Raw genomic sequence first — 22,460 nt, 5'->3', positions numbered from 1 at the left:
TCACTGACAAAATATCTTGCAACTGATGGCTGCAAAGTTCTCTGCTCCTTTGTTTGGCTGGAAGAGCTGGGCACTGGTTCATTGGTTTGGATGCAGTCTTTCTCATCCACTGCTTTCAGTACTTCTGGATGAAAGCGCTGTAAATGTCTCTTTAGATTAGAAGCTCTGGTAGGAGCATTTTTATCTTTGCCTGAATATGCACTCATCTTGGCTTCACAGCATTTGTTTTCGTCTGGATCATTTGTCATACACTGACAGACATAATGTTTTCTATCTTGAGTGATGGTGAAATGTTCAAATACAGCTGATTTAATGTGATGCTTCTTTGACATTCTCAGGTTTTTAATTCTGCATTCACAATCCAAATGACAATTGTTTTTCCTAAAAACAATTGTACAAAATTATTGCCAGGTCGTACAACTGATATAGTGGTCAGTAATACTGTTATTATTCCTCATGTACTCACAGTTAACTGATGCAAAGTTTGTTGAAAGGATAATACTTCTTACAGTCTTCCTCTTCTGAGTAGCAGGCAGCTGTGAGATGCTTGGAAGACGCACACCTAGTATGATCTAGTCTAGAGGAGGAGCTTTACTACTAAGAATTTGCAACACATTTTCACTTTCAGTTTCATACATTGTAAGTAGGGGGGTTGGGGCAGCATGAGGTTAACCAAGTATAAGATTAGATAAGGGCAGTGGAGAACAGTGACACACAAGAGGTAAGAAATGTCTCTATCTCCAGCAGAACTGCTTATCACTGTTGTTCATAGTTTGATAGAACATATATATTTGAGTAACATTTATAAAATTCATATGAAAGTTCAGTTATGAAATATTAATACATTTTTTTTTAAATCTGGAGTCGGAGTCGGTACATTTCTACCGACTCCGACTCCAACCAAAACTAACTCTGACTCCACGACTCCGACTCCACAGCCCTGCCCAATACACAGTCATTACACAGAAAGACCTTACACCATTTATTCCACACTGAACAATACATTCACATTACTGGCCCTACAACTTCATTGACATCAGGTGATGAAAGATCTTTTGTCCAAAACAGACATTTCAGACAATTGGAGACAACAAAGAGGCTAGGTGCCCACGGTGCGTGTTAAAACGCACACCAAAAACCGGACTCCTTCCCAGAAATTTCACCGCGATTATGATCGCGATTTTCGTGTGCGATATTCAAGCACTTTCCAAGCGATTTGAAGCATCGCTTGGAAAGTGATTGACAGGTTGGTCACACTCGTCAAACATAGTGTTTGACAAGTGTGACCAGGTTTTTACTATTGAGGCTGCCTATGCGGCATCAATAGTAAAAGATAGAATGTTAAAATGCTAAAAAAATAAAAAAAATCGGGGTATATTTACCTTCCGGCGTCCCGCGCTGCATTCCCGGGCCACAGCGTTCCCAGTAATGCCTTGCGAGACCTGTGATGACGTAGTCTTGTGTTGCTATAGCGATCTCGCGAGACCGCTAGAGTCACGCGAGACTACGTCATCACTGGACCGTGCCGCAAGGCATTACTGGGAACGCTTAGGCCGGGAATGCAGCGCGGGACGCCGGAAGGTAAATATACCCCGATTTTTTATTCTTTTTTTTAACAGGGGTATGGTACCCAGGGCCTGGAGGACAGTCTCCTCTCCTCCACACCGTGGGTACCAACCGCACATGAGACGCTTAACTTCCCGCATGGTGGGCATAGCCACATGCGGGAAGTAAGCGGTTCTCATGCATTCCTATGGGTGCGGAATTGCGGCAATTCTTTGCGATTCCGCACAAAAGAATGAGCATGCTGCGATTTTTTTCCGCGATGCGATTCCGCCGCGGAAAAAAGCGCAGCATTAGCACAGCATGTGCGGAATGCCATAGGAATGCATGGGGGGGCGTTCTGTACACGATTTTTAAACGTTTTTGCTGCGTTTTCGCGCCGAAAATCGCGGCAAAAACGCTTAAAAATCGCTACGTGGGCACACAGCCAGAAAGTGATTTCCAGACTCACCTGGAGAACAGAATGGTTAGGGGATTAAATGCACCCTGCCCCACAGATGTCTAGATTGTCAGTGGAGTGTGATATGTACAGAGGTGTGAACTGTGACCTGTATATTGCCTGTATTGTCTTCTATACAGTTTATTGAGCTTTGTGTTAAATTGCGGTCGTTAAAAATTTTTAAAAACCGCTTGGCCTGCTACAGTTCACATTTTTTGTTCCAAAAATTGACTATTGTCATCCATACAGTTTAATCTGCTTTGTGTGAAGTTACGCTGGTTTGAAATTTAAAAAAAAACACTTGGCCTGGAACAGGTGACCTAATTTTATTTTATTAAATTGTAGTTTCAATTAATCAAGGAAACTTGGTTTCCAGAGACCTAGCAATTGCAAAATGCATAAGGTGTGTGGTAAGGGACGGGAAGTGCTGACGATGTAGAAGGCGAGGACGTGGGTAAGGAGCATAAGCAACACGCCCATCCACGACACATAGCTTCCTGTGACTCTTTGCAGTGAGGCAAGAGACACCACTTATGTAGCCACACCAGTGTGAACAAGTGCTCAGCTGGATAGCAGATAATGCTTCCAGCACCACCCAGTCTTCCACACAGTCCAGTCTCACCACCCAAGAGTCTGGATCACTTAATTTTCACCCTGATCCCACTTCTTCCCACCATATCGAGTCCCAGGAGGCCTGTGATCCCACACTCCGAGGAGCTCTTTGCATCATTTCTTGATTGTGGCTTCTTACCCTGCATGCTTGAAGAGGGATAGGAGGACATGCTGTTTAGAGATGCACAAAACGTAGGGCAGCCAAGGCCAAAAGAGCATGACGGTGGGGAATGGCAAATTTTGTCAAAGGAGGTAGATGATAAGACACAGTTGCCGATAAGTTGGGTTTTTGTTAAGTCACCAATTCAGGAAGACCGGGGCAGCTCGTGGTGGTGGAAGACGAGGTGGTGCATGACAAAGTCACTGACCCAGCTGGGAAAGATGACATGCAGAGCAATGCCAGCAGAACTGAAAGGGACAGATTGGCAGCACCGAAACAGGCAGGAATTGGCAGTAGGGTGAACGGGGAGAAGGTGGGAAATTATTAAGCCGACAATCGTGAACTTCTCCTTCAAAGTGTTAGATGATCCCCAGTCTGGTACTTTTTTAAAGAGGGTCCTAAAAAAATGGTAATTTACAACCTGTGTAATGCCAAGATCAATAAGGGCCTGAACACTAAGAGCCTAACCACCACCAGCATGATCAGGCACGTCATCTAAGCACCTGACTCGGTGGGACGAACGATTGTGTCTACAATTGGTGCCAATGGGTGACACCACTGCCTCTTCCTCTGAGCTAGGTGATGGACAATCCCCTGTCCATGACACTATTGCAGATGCCTCCCACCCTGCACCTGTTATTGCACATTCTGAGGCACCATTACCAGATGTTACCAAATCATTGTCCAAGCACAGCATTCAGCTGTCCCTATCCCAGGCCTTGAAATGAAAAAGAAAATTCTCAGCCACCCACCCATGGGCCAAATGCTAAAAGTGGACATTTCCAGGCTGCTTGCCATGGAAATGTTGCCTTTTAAGCTTGTATACACACAGGATTTCTGCCGACTCATGGCGGCAGCTGTCCCTTGAAACTTGGTCCTCAGCAGCCACAATGTCTCCTGGTGTGGCATCCCCATCTTCTACCAGCACGTGTCCAGGAACCTCACCCATGCCCTTACCAATGCACTTACTGGGAATGTCCACTTAACGACTGATACGTGGACACGTGTTATGTCCCCTAGTCCTTGTGTGGCTGTCCTGAACCCAAACTCCTGGTTCATGTGTGGCCAGTGCCAGAACCTACTCCCTGGTCCTTGTGTGGCCAGGGCCTGAACCTATTCCTTAGATCCGTGAGTCTGGACAGCTATACCAGTCTCCGAATTCAGTCCTGTCAGTGACTCCTTGTCAGTGTCGTTCTTGCTCAGTATCCAGAAGCAGCATAGTCAGAGCAGAGCAAGAAACCGTGTCAGTGTCTGCGTGTGTGATCCTTTCGGGTGAGCAGCAGCAGTACCGGAGACTGTGCTGGAGTGGTACCCGGCCGCTATCAGCAGCTCAAGCATGACTCCACCATCAGGAGCTCCAGTGAAAACGAGGAACCCGATTAGCTACGCCTCTCTTAGGTAAGCCCAACCCTGCTCCTATTTCACCTCCTCATTTCCGCTGCATTTTACACCCATATTATAGATGCACAGTGTTGTTATCACATATAGTGCTATCACATTATCACCAGATATCACCTATATTTAAAACCTCCGTCCCAAAACTGTCTGGTCCGGAGAATGAGGAGAACGTGACTCTTCTCTGCTTTATTTAATGGTGGCTCCTCACCGGGGCTGTTACCTGTGGGACCGTACTCTGTGCACTGTTCATCACGCTTTTCTTTCTCCATTATGGCTGTAGTATTATTATTTTCAAATTTTACACCCGGATATCAGATCTGTGAAAGAAATAATGGAAAAATCACAAACAGAAGGAAAAGTAACACAAGAAAAAGACCAAAGGAAAAGTCACATGGAAAGTTCTAGATGACCAGAGAAGATCGGTAAAGAGGAGCCGTCAGCTCTCCGGACACGACGGCTTTAGTAAATCCTCATATTCTCCATTATATGATTCTGGAGCATCTCTCTTTATATCTCGGCGTTGTACCGTTCCTCTGTTATTCCTACTGATAATGTATGAATATATGGACAGCTGGGTGTTACCAGGTGAGGGGGTGTCTGCACAGTCCAATCAGTTCACAGAGTCAGTGTATGGACATGCCCCTTTAATAAATATAATGTAAATGCCCAGTTGTCAATTTATTCATAGCTAAGGACCCCCGTGCCAAAATCATCTAGAAAGTTTTTACTCAGAATCAATACTTTTCTTGCTTTACGCGTTTTACATGCAAAGAAACCAGGATCTGGTGACTGCGTCTGTGTCTCCGTCCGTGTAATGTGACTCCACGCCGGGAGGTCAGACGTGGATATTACCAGAAGAGGCTCGTGTGGTCACAGGATCCTTCAGATCTAGATATGTTGACAGAATAGTCCAAGGCCTATTAAACACTTCATGGACCAGGGATTTTGTTTGCTTTTGTTTTTTCATCACAGGTGAGGGATATGGTTGTTTTTCATTTTTGTTTTTTATGCGACTCCAGGGATTCAATGGAATTGGCATTAGGTATTACTTGTAGTGCTGCGGTAGCACAAGGTGCAGTGATGAGGCAGTGACTTAAAAAGTTCCAACACAAAGTCTCTTTAATGCAGTTACTTCACAGCATTAATGTCCAATTCACACAAGTGCGTAGCATTAATTTCCAATTCACAGCACTGAATAGTACCCAGTATCCTCCAGATCGGAGCCGGGAACCATGCCCTCAAGTTTGCAGCCGATAAACACGCTAGTCCTCCTTCGGGCACAAGACAGTCTACCTCCAGTTCACCGCCGGGCACAGGACAGTCCACCTCCGAGACCAGTTGCCGTAGCCGACTGCACCGCTGTGGGTGCCAGGCCTTTGAGCTGCATGGCTCCGCGTGTCTGTGTTGCCTCACATGGATGGAGCACTGCAGAGCCAACTGCTCTGCCCTCTAGCACACACCAGACTGACACTGGACCTGACACACCCAAACCCATTACTGCAGGGATTTTAAATGGGATCTGTGGCCTTCAGTCACATGGAAAACCCGGGCCTGGAATGAAACGGACTGCACAACTACCATCCTGCAGTCTGTTTCAAAATACAAAAACCCAGAGCAGGTTTTCCCAACTCTGCCCTGGATGCTAGCATGCCCAAGACTAACACTTATTATTAGTCTGCACTGCAATCACAGCTGTCTGCAATGCACCCAACATGGCCTCCATACGCCTCCGTGCGCATCCTGGGGAGAACACACAGTGACCTCTACCTGTGACAGCAGTCACTGCCTCACATACTGTTCATTTGTAACCACCGATCGACCAAACCGCTGCACGACCAGCTCTACCCTCGCCTACTGTATTATCACCCATCCCTTGAAGATTGTGAGCCCTCGCGGGCAGGGTCCTCTCTCCTCCTGTACCAGTTATGACTTGTATTGTTTAAGATTATTGTACTTGTTTTTATGTATACCCCCCTCACATGTAAAGCGCCATGGAATAAATGGCGCTAGAACAATAAATAATAATAATAATAATAATTTGTTTTCGTTTTTTTACAGGGAATGTAAGGCTGTATGCCCACGTTGCGTTTTTTAAGCATTTCTGCAGCGATTTTAGACAAGCGTTTCTGCTGCGGAAACGCTTAAGAAAAGCATCCAATGTAATTATAATGGTAAACGCACATGTTGTGCTAATGGTGCGTTTTTTTCCGCTGCGGAAACTCTAAGCGGAAAAAAACGCAGTGTGTTCATTAATTTTGCGTAAACGCACGCGTTTCCGCATACATTCAATTGTATTGCAAAAATGCACAGGAAAACGCATGCTAAAACGCTTACAAAAATGCTTACAAAAGCGCTTCATAAAACGCTTGCGTTTTCCCGGGAAGAGGGTGTGCGTTTCCGCTAAGGAATATTCTGCATCAAAAACACAATGTGGGCACATAGCCTAAATGTTATTTAAAAAAAAGTAAAACAGCCAGTGCGAGTTTTACAATGCGATTCTCGGACGAAAAATACGGCAGTGTGTCTCTGCCCTTAGTCATGTACGGACGAGCTGATCTCCCTGATTAATGCTCTAAATGCTCAGTGAAAAACAGAGAAGCAGGAAGAGAAGCTCGTTGTCACAGGACCATAAGTATGAAAATAGGCATTAGACCTACCGGTAATTATGTTTCCAGGAGTCCATCCTGACAGCACCAGGGAGGACGTCCTTCGCCTCCTTGCAGGGACAGGAAGAACACACAAGAGGTTGAAAACAGTCTCCACCCACATTCCCTCAGTGTTTTTCCAAGTACCACACCGTGGATGATGCAACTGAACACTTTATTTACAGAATCATATTACAACATATGATATAATTAATTCGGGAAGGGAACTATCCGTGCTGTCAGGATTGACTCCTGGAAACATAATTACCGGTAGGTCTAATGCCTATTTTCCAGGACGTCACTCCTGACAGCACCAGGAAGAATACCAAAGTATCCCCTTAGGGTGGGATGACTGCCTGGAGAACCATTCTCCCGAAAGCAGTCTGCTGGTTAGACAACACATCCAATTTGTAATACTTACAGAATGTGTCCAACCTGGACCAGGTTGCGGCCTTACAGATTTGGTTTACCGAGGCCCCTGTCCTTTCTGCCCAAGAAACTGATAGCGCTCGTGTTGAGTGAGCTTTTAACCTTTCTGTGGGGGGACCCCCTGAGAGACATATATCAAACTGATTAGTGACGTTATCCATCTCGCGATGGAGGATTTTGAGGCCTTTTTCCCTCTATTTTTTCCCCCAAAAAAGGATAAAGTTTATGGTCCTTCCTCCAACCCTCCATGACCTTGATGTAGTCAATAACTGCCTGGCGTACGTCTAATTCGAGTAGGGCTCTTTCTTTGTTGTTTGAGGGGCTCCCACAAAACAAGGGCAAGACTATCTCCTGGTTTAGGTTTTGAACAGACGAAATTTTTGGACAAAAAGGTGGGATCTAGTCTTATAATTATTCGATCCTCCCAGATTTGGAGATATGGATCTCAGATGGATAGGGCTTGTATCTCGATTATACGTTTAGCCGTGGTGATAGCCACTAGGAATGCTACCTTCATGGTTCGATGTGAAATGAGCATCTACTGGTTTTGGATAAAGGGATCTGAGCAAAGGGACCGAAGGACAAGACTAAGATCCCATGGGGGGGGACTGACCTCCTTATTGTGGGACGTAACCGCTGAGTAGCCCCGATAAATCTTATTACCCAGGGGTGGGAAGCCAAGGGGTAATCGAGAAAAGAGCTTAATGCCAAGATCTGGACCTTCAGCGTGCTAGGCCTAAGTCCTTTATTAACCCCTTCCTGACCAATGACGCCACATAGGCGTCATAAAAACATGTGCCAGTCTGACCAGTGACGCCTATGTGGCGTCATGAGTTTAAAGCTCCCCTGCGGGTCAGGTGACCGAGGTCACTGAAAGGTCATCCGACCCGCAGTACAGGGGGCTTTGCTCTTCACCACAGGGGGCGTGGCTTCGCCTCCACGTGGCTACGATCGCTCTGATTGGCTGTTAAAAGTGAAACAGCCAATCAGAGCGATAGTAATATTTTATCAACAAAAATTGATGAAATATTACAACCCAGCCATGGTCGATGCTGCAGTAGCATCGGACATGGCTGCAGACCGTGATCCGACCCCCCCTCCACCGACTCACGGGGCCGATCGGCCCCCGATACCGACTGACGGCGGCAATGTGCCGCCGCCGTCATCATCGGCTCCCCTCCCCCTTCTCTAGGCTCCCCCCACCTTCTGACCCCCCCCTTCACCCCCCCCCCAGTACCTCCGATGTTCCTCTCCAGCTCCCGATGTCCCGCGGTCCTGCTTCATGGGCGCCGCCATCTTGGAAAATGGCGGGAGCATGCGCAGTGCGCCCGCCGGCTGAAGATTCATTCACTCATTTTGATCACTGTGATGAACTCTCACAGTGATCAAAATAGAATGAAAAGTAAATAAACCCACTGTTTATCAGCCCCATAGGCAGGATCAACTAATAAAATATTTTTTTTTTATTTTTATTTTTCCATTAGGGTTAGGGTTGGAAAGAGGGTTAGGGCTAGGGATAGGGTTGGAAATAGGGTTAGGGTTGGAATTAGGGTTAGGGATGGAATTAGGGTTAGGGTTGGAATTAGGGTTAGGGATGGAATTAGGGTTAGGGATGGAATTAGGGTTAGGGATGGAATTAGGGTTAGGGATGGAATTAGGGTTAGGGATGGAATTAGGGTTAGGGATGGAATTAGGGTTAGGGTTGGAATTAGGGTTAGGGTTGGAATTAGGGTTAGGGTTGGAATTAGGGTTAGGGTTGGAATTTGGGTTAGAATAAGGGTTAGGGTTGGAATTAGGGTTAGAACTAGGTTTAGGGTTGGAATTAGGGTTAGGGTTGGAATTAGGGTTAGGGATAGGGGTGTGTTGGGGTTAGGGTTATGGTTAGGGTTGGGATTAGGGTTAGGGATGTGTTGGGGTTAGGGCTGTGGCTAGGGGTGTGTTGCGGTTAGGGTTGGAGTTAGAATTGAGGGGTTTCCACTGTTTAGGCACATCAGGGGGTCTCCAAACGCGACATGGTGCAATTATTGATTCCAGCCAATTTTGCGTTCAAAAAGTCAAACGGTGCTCCCTCCCTTCCAAGCCCCGACGTATGCCCAAACAGTGGTTTACCCCAACATATGGGGTATCAGCGTACTCAGGAAAAATTGCACAACAACTTTGCTGGTCTAATTTCTCCTGTTACCCTTGGGAAAATAAAAAAATTGGGGGCTAAAAAATGATTTTTTTGGAAAAAAAATGATTTTTTTATTTTCACGTCTCTGCGTTATAATCTTCTGTGAAGCACTTGGGGGTTAAAAGTGCTCACCAGACATCTAGATAAGTTCCTTGGAAGGTATAGTTTCCAAAATGGGGTCACTTGTGGGGGGTTTCTACTGTTTAGGCACATCACGGACTCTGCAAACGTAACGACGACCGCAGACCTTTCCATCAAAGTCTGCATTTCAAAACGTCACTACTTCCATTCTCAACCCTTACGTGCGCCCAAACAATAGTTCCTCCCCACATATGGGGTATCAGCGTACTCAGGACAAACTGGACAACAACTTTTGGGGTCCAATTTCTCCTGTTACCCTTGTGAAAATAAAAATTTGCGAGCTAAAAAATCATTTTTTGAGGAAAAAAAATGATTTCTTATTTTCACAGCTTTGCGTTATAAACTTCTGTGAAGCACTTGGGGGTTCAAAACGCTCACCACACATCTAGATAAGTTCCTTGGGGGGGTCTAATTTCCAAAATGCGGTCACTTGTGGGGGGGTTACACAGTTTAGGCACACCAGGGGCTCTGCAAATGTAACATGACGCCCGCAGACCATTCCATCAAAGTCAGCATTTCATAATGTCACTACTTCCCTTCCGAGCCCCGACGTGCACCCAAACAGTGGTCCCCACCCACATATGGGGTATCAGCGTACTCAGGACAAAATGGACAACAACTTTTGGGGTCCAATTTATCCTGTTACCCTTGTGGAAAAAAAAATTGCTGGCTAAAAATCATTTTTTTTTAGGAAAAAAAATGATTTTTTGTTTTCATGGCTCTGCGTTATAAACTTCTGTGAAGCACTTGGGGGTTCAAGGTGCTCACCACACATGTAGATAAGTTCCTTGGGGGGTCTAGTTTCCAAAATGCGGTCACTTGTGTAGGGTTTCTACTGTTTAGGCACATCAGGGGCTCTGCAAACGTAACGACGACCGCAGACCTTTCCATCAAAGTCTGCATTTCAAAACGTCACTACTTCCATTCTCAGCCCTTACGTGCGCCCAAACAATGCTTCCTCCCCACATATGGGGTACCAGCGTACTCAGGACAAACTGGACAACAACTTTTTGGGTCCAGTTTCTCCTGGTACCCTTGTGAAAATAAAAAATTGCGCACTAAAAAATAATTTTTTGAGAAAAAAAGATTATTTTTTATTTTCACGGCACTGCGTTATAAACTTTTGTGAAGCACTTGGGGGTTCAAAGTGCTCACTATGCATCTAGATAAGTTCTTTAGGGGGTCTAATTTCCGAAATGGGGTCATTTGTGAGGGAGCTCCAATGTTTAGGCACACAGGGGCTCTCCAAACACGCCATGGTGTCCGCTAACGACGTACGGTAATTTTAATTTCAAAAAGTCAAATGGTTCTCCTTCCCTTCTGAGCCCTGCCGTGCGCCCAAACAGTGTTCCCCCCACATATGGGGTATCGGTGTATTCAGAACAAATTGCACAACAACTTTTGTGGTCCAATTTCTCCTGTTACCCTTGTGAAAATAAAAAATAGCGTGCTAAAAAATCATTTTTGAGGAAAAAAAATGATTTTTTATTTTCACTGCTCTGCGTTATAAACTTCTGTGAAGCACCTGGGGGTTAAAAGTGCTCACTACACATCTAGGTAAGTTCCATAAGGGGTCTAGTTTCCAAAATGGGGTCACTTGTGGGGGTTTTTCACTGTTTAGGCACACAGGGGCTCTCCAAACGCGACATGGTGTCCGATAACGATTGGAGCTAATTTTCCATTCAAAAAGTCAAATAGCGCTCCTTCCCTTCCGGACCCAAACGTGTGCTCAAACAGTGGTTTATGACCACATATGAGGTATCGGTGCACTCAGGAGAAATTGCTCAACAAATTTTAGGATCCATATTATCCTGTTGCCCATGTTAAAATGAAAAAACTGAGGCTAAAAGAATATTTTTGTGAAAAAAAAGTACTTTTTTTTTACCGATCAATTTGTGAAGCACCTGGGGGGGTTCAGAGTGATCACTATGCATGTAGATAAGTTCCTTGGGGGGTCTAGTTTCCAAAATGGGGTCACTTGTGGGGGAGCTCCAAAGTTTTAGCACACAGGGGCTCTCCAAACTCGACATGGCAACTGCTAAATATTCCAGCATGTTTTCCATTCAAAAAGTCAAATGGCGCTCCTTCCCTTCTGAGCCCTGACATGTACCCAAACAGTGGTTTATGACCACATATGAGGTATCGGTGTACTCAGGAGAAATTGCCCAACAAATTTTAGGATCCATTTTATCCTGCTGCCCATGTGAAAATGAAAAAATTGATGCTAAATGAAAATTTTTGTTGTAAAAATTAAAATGTCCATTTTTTTTCTTTCCACGTTGCTTTAGTTCCTGTGAAACACCTGAAGGGTTAATAACCTTCTTGAATGTAGTTTTGAGTAGCTTGATGGGTGCAGTTTTTAGAATGGTGTCACTTTTGGGTATTTTCTGCCATATTGACCCCTCAAAGTGACTTCAAATGTGAGGTGGTCCCTAAAAAAAATGGTTTTGTAAATTTTGTTGTAAAAATGAGAACTCGCTGGTCAACTTTTAACCCTTAGAACTTCCTAACAAAAAAAAAATTTGTTTCCAAAATTGTGCTGATGTAAAGTAGACATGTGGGAAATGTTATTTAGTAACCACTTTGTGTCACATAACTCTCTGGTTTAACACCTTCCTGACATCAGACGTACTATCCTGTCCATGGGACCCGGGCCCCTATGCCCATGGACGGGATAGTACGTCTACCGCGATCAGCGGCACCCACGTGGTGAGCGCCGCTGATCGCGGGCAGGTGTCAGCTGATTATCACAGCTGACACCCGGCACAATGTGTCAGGGGCGGTCACGGACCGCCCCCGACACGTTAACCCCTTGCACACCGCGATCAAACGTGATCGCGGTGTACCGGGGGTTAAAGGGAAGCATCGGCAGGGAGGGGGCTCCCTCCGTGCTTCCCTGAGCCCCCCACGGCAGCGCAATGTGCAGCGCTGCTGCGGGGGTCTGTTTCCCTACAGGCCCCCGAATCCAAGATGACGACGGGGGCCTGTAGGGAGCTGACTTCCTCAGTGCCTGCAAAGCGCAGGCATGAGGAAGTCTGCAGCAGTGCCTGTGACAGATCGCTGATCTGTGCCTGTGACAGATCGCTGATCTGCGACCAGCGATCTGTCACAGGACAGTGATGTCCCACCTGGCATTACGTAATAAAGTTAAAAAAAAAAAAAAGTGTTAAAATAATTTAAAAAAAAAAAAATCGCCAAATACATTAGAAAAAAAAAATATATTCCCCCAATAAATCCATTTTTTGGAAATAAAAGAAAAAAAAACAATAAAAGTACACATATTAGGTATCGCCGCGTCCGTAACGACCTGCCCTATAAAACTATCCCATTAGTTAACCCCTTTAGCGAACTCCCTAAAAAATAAAAATAAAAAAGTTATAGCTCACAGAATAAAGCGATGCAAAAATAATTATTTTTTATATAAAATAGTTTTCATTGCATAAAACCGACAAAACATGAAAAAACGACCTAAATGAGGTATCGCTGTAACCGTACTGACACGAAGAATAAAACCGCTTTATCAATTTTACCACACGCGGAACGGTGTAAACGCACCCCCCCCAAAAGAAATTCATGAAACGCTGGTTTTTGCTCATTCAGCGTCCCAAAAATCGGAATAAAATGCGATCAAAAAATGTCACGTGCCCGAAAATGGTACCAATAAAAACGTCAACTCGTCCCGCAAAAAATAAGACCTCACATAACTCGCTGGGTCAAAATATGGAAAAATTATAGCTCTCAATATGTGGTGATGCAAAAACTATTTTTACAATAAAAAGCGTCTTTTAGCGTGCGACAGCTGCCGAAAATAAAAACCGCCATAAATAGTAAATCAAACTCCCCGTTATCACCCCCTTAGTTAGGGAAAAATAATAAAATAAAAAAAAATGTATTTATTTCCATTTTCCCATTAGGGTTAGGGCTAGGGCTGAGTTTAGGGTTAGGGGTGTGTTGGGGTTAGGGTTGGAGTTAGAATTGGGGGGTTTCCACTGTTTGGGCACATCAGGGGCTCTTCAAATGCAACATGGCATCTGATCTCAATTCCAGCCAATTCTGAGTTGAAAAAGTCAAATGGTGCTCCTTCCCTTCCAAGCTCTGCCATGCGCCCAAACAGTGTTCTACCCCCACATGTAGGGTATCAGCCTACTCAGGACAAATTGCAAAACAAATTTTGGGGTCCAATTTCTCCTGTTACCCTTAGGAAAATAAAAAATTGGGGGCAAAAATATCATTTTTGTGGGAAAAAAAATGATTTTTTTATTTTCACTCCCGGGCGCTTTAAACTTCTGTGAAGCACTTGGGGGTTCAAAGTGCTCACCACACATCTAGATAAGTTCCGTGGGGGTCTAGTGTCCAAAATTGGGACACTTGTGGGGAGTTTCAATAGTTTAGGTACATCAGGGGCTCTCCAAACGCACATGACACCCGCAGATCATTCCATCAAAGTCTGCATTCCAAAACTTCACTACTTCCCTTCCGAGCCCCGACGTGTGCCCATACAATAGTTTTCTCCCACATATGGGGTATCAGTGTACTCAGGACAAATTGGACAACAACTTGTGGGGTTCAATTTCTCCTGTTACCCTTGGGAAAATAAAAAAATTGGGGACTAATTGATGTTTGTGGAAAAAATACGATTTTTTTATTTTCATGCCCAGGCATTATAAACTTCTGTGAAGCCCTTGGGGGTTCAAAGTGCTCACCACACATCTAGATAAGTTCCTTAGGGGGTCTACTTTCCAAAATGGGGTCATTTGTGGGGGGTTTCCACTGTTTAGGTATATTAGGGGCTCTCCAAAGGCAACATGACACCCGCAGACCATTCCATCAAAGTCTGCATTCCAAAACGTCACTACTTCCCTTCCGAGCCCCGACGTGTGCCCATACAGTAGTTTTCTCCCACATATGGGGTATCAGGGTACTCAGGACAAATTGGACAACAACTTTTGGGGTCCAATTTCTCCTGGTACCCTTGGGAAAATAAAAAAAATTGGTGACTAAAAGATCATGTTTGTGGAAAAAATACAAATTTTTTATTTTCACGCCCGGGCGTTATAAACTTCTGTGAAGCAATGGGGGGGGTTCAAAGCTCTCACCACACATCTAGGTAAGTTCCTTGGGGGGGGGTCTAGTTTCCAAAATGGTGTTATTTGTGGGGGGTTTCCACTGTTTTGGTACATCAGGGGTTTTCCAATCGCGACATGGTGTCCGATCTCAATTCCAGCCAAAAACGTCAAATGGCGCTGCTTCCCTTCCGAGCTCTGCCATGCGCCCAAATAGTGGTTTACCGCCACATGTGGGGTATCAGCGTACTCAGGACAAATTGCACAATACCTTTTAGGGTCCTGTTACCCTTGGGAAAATAAAAATTGGGGGTGAAAAGATCATTTTTGTGGAAAAAATATGATTTTTTAATTGTACCGCTGTACATTATAAACTTCTGTGAAGCCCTTGTGGGTTCAAAGTTCTCACCACATATCTAGATAAGTTCCTTGGGGGGTCTAGTTTCCAAAAGGGGGTCAATTGTGGGGGGTTTCCACTGTTTAGGTACATCAGGGGCTCTCCAAACGTGACATGGCGTCGATCTGAATTCCAGCCAATTTTGCATTGAAAAAGTCAAACGGCGCTCCTTCCCTTCTGAGCTCTGCCATGTGCCGAAACAGTGGTTCCCCCCCACATATCAGGTATCATTGTACTCAGGACAAATTGCACAATAACTTTTCCAGTCCAACTTCTCCTGTTACCCTTGGTAAAATAAAAAAAATTGAACCTGAAGTATTTTTTTTGTGAAAAAAAGTTAGATGTTCATTTTTTTTTTTTAAATATTCAAAAAAATTCCTGTGACGCACCTAAAGGGTTAATAAACTTCTTGAATGTGGTTTTGAGCACCTTAAGGGGTGCAGTTTTTAGAATGGTGTCACTTTTGGGTATTTTCTATCATATAGACCCCTCAAAGTGGCTTCAAATGTGATGTGGTCCTAAAAATAAAATGGTGTTGCAAAAATGAGAAATCGCTGGTCAATTTTTAACCCTTATAACTTCCTAACAAAAAAAATATTTGGTTCCAAATTTGTGCTGATGTAAAGTAAACATGTGGGAAATGTTACTTATCAAGTTTTTTTTGTGACGTATCTCTGTGATTTAAGGGCATAAAAATTCAAAGTTGGAAAATTGCGAAATATTCAAAATTTTCGCCAAATGGGGTGGGGTGAAGGGGTTAACAGAATAAAAATTTGAAAATTGCGAAATTTTCTAAATTTTTCCCAAATTTCTGATTTTTTCACAAATAAACGCAAAAATTATCAACCTAAATTTACCACTAACATGAAGCCCAATATGTCACGAAAAAACAGTCTCCGAATCGCTAGGATCCGTTGAAGCGTTCCTGAGTTATTACCTCATAAAGGGACACTGGTCAGAATTGCAAAAAATGGCCTGATCATTAAGGTCAAAATAGGCTTGGTCATGAAGGGGTTAAAGCCTGTCTGAAGGAAATCTAGTATCTTTGGGATGTCTCGTTTTCCTTCTGCTGAGTCGGGCCTGCCACAATCTAGACAGAATCTTTTCCATATTTTGTGGTATATCGCAGAAGTTACGGGCTTTCTGCAGGCCTGAATAGTCGAGATGACCTGGTCTGACAGGCCTCGAGCCCTCAAGATCTGCCGTTCAGGATCCAGGCTGACAGGTGAAGTCTTCCTGGGTCTTGGTGAAAGACCGGCCCCTGGTGAATGATGTCTTCCCTCTGTGGAAGCCGGACTGGTTGATCCTCTGCCATAATCCCCAGGAGTGGAAACCAGCTCCTTTTCGGCCAATAAGGTGCCATCAGTAGCACTCTTGCCTGATCCTCCTGAATCTTTCTGAGGATGGCTGGAATGAGAGCTATTGGGGGAAATGCGTATGAGAGAGCTTGCCCCCACTTCTGGCTTAGAGCGTCTGCCCCTTCTGGATTGTCCAATGGATTCAGAGAAAAAAACCTGTACGTCTTGGTATTTTTGCTGGTTGCGAAGAGGTCTATGTGCGGTCTTCCCCAGCGCTGGCATAGGCTCTGGAAGAGCTTTGTGTTCAGCTCCCACTCTGTGGGACAGATCTTCTGCCTGCTTAAGGTTGTGTGCACACGATGCAGATTTGCAGCGGATCCGCAGCGGATTTTACCGCGCAGAAACGTTGCATATCCGCATTGTGATGTACAGTAGCCTTAAAATCAATGGAAAAAAAAAAACGCTGTGCAGACGCTGCAGATTTTTCCGCGCGGTTTTCCTGCGGTACAAAATCCGCAGCATGTTACTTCTTTTGTGCGGTTTTCCATCTCCCCTGTCACCAAATCCGCAGGGGGAAAACCGCAATGGAAAACCGCACAAAAACCGCAGGAAAACCGCATTAAAAATGGAAGAAATCCGCAGGAAAAATGCAGGTCATTTGACCTGTGGATTTCTTCCATTCTGCGCGGAAAAATCCGCAGGGCCAAAAAGTACGTCTGCACTCAGCCTAAATAGTCTGCCACTGTATTTTGGGATCCTTCGAGATGGACGGCTGTTACTGATAGAACAGATTTCTCTGTCCAAGAAAAAAATCTTCTTTGAAAGGTCCTGGAGCCTCCAATGCCTGGTTCCCCCTTGATGCCGCAGGAAGGACACCACCGTCACATTGTCCGATAGAATCTTGACGTGTTGGTTTTTCAGTCGGGCTTAATTTCTTCTTAGGGCCTCCCATGTGGCGTAAAGTTCCTTGTAGTTGGAGGAAGTGGACCGCATGTTTGCCGGCCATTCCCCTTGAAGAATTCTGCCGTCTAGATGTGCCCCCCAGCCCCATTTGCTGGCATCTGAGGTGATTACGACGCATGGGGAGGTGATCCAGGGGACACCTTTCCTCAGGTTTTCCTGCTTCATCCACCACACCAGGGATCTTCTTACTGCCGGAGACAAGGATATTTTCCTGTCTAGGGAGGCTTGGTGACGATCAAAGGCAGCAAGTACTTCTTTTTTTGAAGGGTTCTTGAATGGAAGTGAGCCCATCGGAAACAAAGGATGCAGGATGTCATGAGGCCCAGACCATGCATTGCTACTCTGATGGATACGTGACCTTTTTGAAGTTTCTTCATGCTGTCTCGTATTTTCCTCTGTTTCTCTGCTGGTAAGGAAGTTCTGCTTCTGGAGTTCAGTAGTACCCCCCAAAAGTTTTTTCTGGCACCAAGTCTGATTTTTCTTTGTTTATGATCCAGCCCAGGAACTCTAGAACCTTTATTGTCTTCTCCTTGTGCCGCTGCAGTTCCTCTGTTGATCTTGCCACCAGGAGGAAGTCATCCAGATATGGAATGATGATTATTCCCTGATTTCTTAGGAATGCTACCACCTCCGCGATTAGCTTCGTAAAGACTCAAGGCGCCGAAGCCAGACCAAACGGAAGACACTGGAATTGAAAGTGGCAGGTCCGATTCTGAAGTCTTACTGCAAACCTCAGGAATCTCTGTGATGTTGGGTGAATTGGTATCTGATAGTAGGCACTTTTCAGGTCCAGGGTACACATCAGGGCATTCTTGTCTATCAGATGGACTGTGGATCTGATTGACTCCATCCGAAATCTTTTGTACGCGACCCAGGCGTTTAAGGGTTTTAAGTTTATAATGGTGCGGGATTCTCCGGATGGTTTCGTGATGGCGAATAGGGATGAATAGTGACCCGCACCTATTTCTGCCCGGGGAACCGGAATTATCACGCCAGAGTTGGCCAGGTCTGTTAAGTCGACCTACATCTGTGAGTCGTCTTTTACTCTGAGGGGAGAAAGTTAACTCACCGGTTAACGGTATTTTTCGGAGTCCATGACAGCACCACCTGAGAGAGGGGATCCACCCTTCTTAGGAACAGGAAAACCTACAGATACAAAAGGGCGGCACCTCTCCCACGCATCAGTTGGATTACAGAGTATAAAAAGAGGACCTCCAAGGTTAATGCATGATTATATGTACAACACTATCAATACTTAAATCTTTATCACCCGTGGATATGTACAAAGGGAAGACGTGCACACCCAAATTAACTAAGGGAAGGGAATTTATGGGTGCTGTCATGGACTCCGAAAAATACCGTTAACCGGTGAGTAACTAAGACTTTATTCGGTCGTCCATGACAGCACCACCTGAGAGAATTACAGAGAGTAATCACTACTAGTGTTGAGCATTCCGATACCGCAAGTATCGGGTATCGGCCGATACTTGCTGTATCGGAATTCCGATACCGACTTCCGATATTTTTTCAATATCGGAATTCGGCATCGGAATCGGAAGTTCAGTTGATTGACGGCCTGACGTCATCATGATGCGCGGTGTGTGCGCATCATGATGCGCCGTCATTTCGGGCCTTCCGGGGGTCTCTGCCGGCCTGCCGGGGGGCTGTGCCGGCCTGCCGGGGGGCTGTGTGGACTGCCCGGGGTCTCTGCCGGCCTGCCGGGGGGCTGTGCCGGCCTGCCGGTGGTCTGTGCACCCTGTGGGGGTCTGTACCGGCCTGCCGGGGGGCTGTGCCGGCCTGCCGGGGGGCTGTGCTGATGTCCGGGGGTCTGTGCAAGCATCGTCCGATGGGACTACAAGTCCCATCGGGCGATGCCTGCTACCATGACAGTGATTGACACATTAGCCAATGATGGGACAGTAGTAGTCCCATCATCCGGCTAATGTGTTAAATGTTAAAAAAAAAAAAAAAAAATACTACATACATACTACATGCATGCTACATACATACTACATGCTACATACATACTACATATATACTACATACATACTACATACATACTACATGCATGCTACATACATACTACATGCATGCTACATACATACTACATGCTACATACATACTACATGCATGCTACATACATACTACATATATACTACATACATACTACATACATGCTACATACATACTGCATGCTACATACATACTACATACATACTACATGCATGCTACATGCATGCTACATACATACTACATATATACTACATGCATGCTACATACATACTGCATGCTACATGCATGCTACATACATACTACATACATACTACATGCTACATACATACCACATATATACTACATACATACAATACATTCATACAATACATACATAGACATACAGTACATATAACATAGAGTAACATACTTACCAATACTTGTCACATTGTTCCCCGAAGCCATTGTCTTTCCGGAATAAATATTAACATAACAAACCACAAAAATACTCACCCACGATCCGAAGCAGTCCACGAGTGTGTCCCACGACGATCTTGGGTAGAGAACTGCAGCATCAGATGATGCTGCCGTTCTCTACGGGCTGCAGGAATCCAATGACGGAAGGTAGGTATCCTTCCGCACTGTATTCCTCCGCCACTTAAAAAAAAAAAAGTCCCTAGTCTCACTTTATGCCATTGCTGCGTGGGAATTTCCCACACAGCAATGGCATAAAGTGAGACTAGGGACTTTTTTTTTTTTAAGTGGCGGAGGAATACAGTGCGGAAGGATACCTACCTTCCGTCATTGGATTCCTGCAGCCCGTAGAGAACGGCAGCATCATCTGATGCTGCCGTTCTCTACCCAAGATCGTCGTGGGACACACTCGTGGACTGCTTCGGATCGTGGGTGAGTATTTTTGTGGTTTGTTATGTTAATATTTATTCCGGAAAGACAATGGCTTCGGGGAACAATGTGACAAGTATTGGTAAGTATGTTACTCTATGTTATATGTACTGTATGTCTATGTATGTATTGTATGAATGTATTGTATGTATGTAGTATATATGTGGTATGTATGTAGCATGTAGTATGTATGTAGTATGTATGTAGCATGCATGTAGCATGCAGTATGTATGTAGCATGCATGTAGTATATATGTAGTATGTATGTAGCATGTAGTATGTATGTAGCATGCATGTAGTATATATGTAGTATGTATGTAGCATGTAGTATGTATGTAGCATGCATGTAGTATATATGTAGTATGTATGTAGCATGTAGTATGTATGTAGCATGCATGTAGTATGTATGTAGCATGCATGTAGTATGTATATGGTATGTATGTAGCATGTAGTATGTATGTAGCATGCATGTAGTATATATGTGTTATGTATGTGGTATGTATGTAGCATGCATGTAGCATGCATGTAGTATGTATGTAGTATGTATGTAGTATATATGTAGTATGTATGTAGCATGTAGTATGTATGTAGTATGTATGTAGCATGCATGTAGCATGCAGTATGTATGTAGCATGCATGTAGTATATATGTAGTATGTATGTAGCATGTAGTATGTAGCATGCATGTAGTATATATGTAGTATGTAGCATGTAGTATGTATGTAGCATGCATGTAGTATATATGTGTTATGTATGTAGCATGCATGTAGCATGCATGTAGTATGTATGTAGTATATATGTGGTATGTATGTAGCATGCAGTATGTATGTAGCATGCATGTAGTATATATGTAGTATGTATGTTGCATGTAGTATGAATGTAGCATGTATGTAGTATGTAGTATGAATGTAGCATGTATGTAGTATGCATGTTGTATGTATGTAGCATGTAATTTTTTTTTTTTTTTTTTTTTTTTACATTTAACACATTAGCCGGATGATGGGACTACTACTGTCCCATCATTGGCTAATGTGTCAATCACTGTCATGGTAGCAGGCATCGCCCGATGGGACTTGTAGTCCCATCGGACGATGCCTGCACAGACCCCCGGAGCCTGCACAGACCACCGGCAGGCCGGCACAGACCTCCGGCAGGCCGGCACAGCCCCCCGGCAGGCCGGCACAGCCCCCCGGAGCCTGCACAGCCCCCCGGCAGGCCGGCACAGCCCCCCGGCAGCCCGGCACAGCCCCCCGGCAGCCCGGCACAGCCCCCCGGAGCCTGCACAGACCACCGGCAGGCCGGCACAGACCACCGGAGCCTGCACAGACCCCCTGGCAGGCCGGCACAGCCCCCCGAAAGGCCCGTACAGACCCCAGAGAGGCTGTACAAGGGCAGGAAAGGGTTTTTCTTATTCCGATACCGGAAGTCCCATAGACTTGAATGGGACTTCCGGTATCGGAATCGGCGATACCGATACTTTTTTTAAAGATCGGCCGATACCATCCGATACGATACTTTGAAGTATCGGACGGTATCGCTCAACTCTAATCACTACTTTAGGGGGGGGACTACAGCCTGCAGAACCCTGATACCGAAGGAGAGGTCTGCAGAGGCACCCAAGTCTAGTCTATAATGACTATAAAAAGTGCTCGGAGAGGACCAAGTGGCCGCCTTACAAATCTGGTCGATGGAGACTTCCGATCTCTCGGCCCACGAGGTCGTCACGGCTCTGGTGGAATGCGCCTTCAATTTCTCCGGAGCTACTCTACCTTTTGAGGCATAAGCTAATGAGATTGCTTCTCTAATCCACCTAGCTAGTGTACTTTTGGACACCCTAAGACCTTTCCTAGGGCCTTGGTAGGAGACAAAGAGGGCATTGTCTTTCTTCCAGGGATCGGTAGCCGCTAGATACTCCAAGAGGCATCGCCTAACATCTAAAGTGTGTAGCTTCTCCTCTTTCTCATTAGTTGGTTTAGGGAGGAAGGATGGAAGGACTATTTCCTGCGACCTATGAAAGCTGGAGGCTACTTTTGGTAAATACGCTGGGTCGGGTCTAAGTATTACCCTATCCTCTTTTACCTGAAGAAAAGGTGGGCGCCTAGACAATGCCTGAATGTCGCTTACCCTACGGGCTGACGTTATGGCTATTAGGAAAGCTATTTTGAGGGATAGGCTCCTAATAGAGGCTGACGATATGGGTTCAAATGGCGCTTCTGTCATAGCTGTGAGGACTAGGTTCAAATCCCATGGCGTGAGTCTATTCTTTACTATTGGTCTGGATCTACT

At 45.1% G+C, this 22,460-nt stretch overlaps 1 protein-coding gene across 1 annotated transcript in view; it reads right to left on the bottom strand.

The window, feature by feature from the left end:
• Positions 1 to 22,460, bottom strand: part of LOC141053953 (uncharacterized) — a 357,992-nt gene that overhangs the window by 310,025 nt on the left and 25,507 nt on the right. The window contains exon 2 of the mRNA XM_073551110.1: positions 4,393 to 4,489. Coding sequence (XP_073407211.1) covers positions 4,393 to 4,441 — 49 coding nt within the window. The 5' untranslated portion in view covers positions 4,442 to 4,489. The remainder of the gene's footprint in view (positions 1 to 4,392; positions 4,490 to 22,460) is intronic.

This window comes from Dendrobates tinctorius, unplaced genomic scaffold (genome assembly GCF_039654945.1).
Source record: "Dendrobates tinctorius isolate UK_male_01 unplaced genomic scaffold, ASM3965494v1 ptg000173l, whole genome shotgun sequence".
Taxonomy (NCBI): Eukaryota; Metazoa; Chordata; class Amphibia; order Anura; family Dendrobatidae; genus Dendrobates; species Dendrobates tinctorius.
This window is presented reverse-complemented; position numbering and strand designations above follow the sequence as displayed.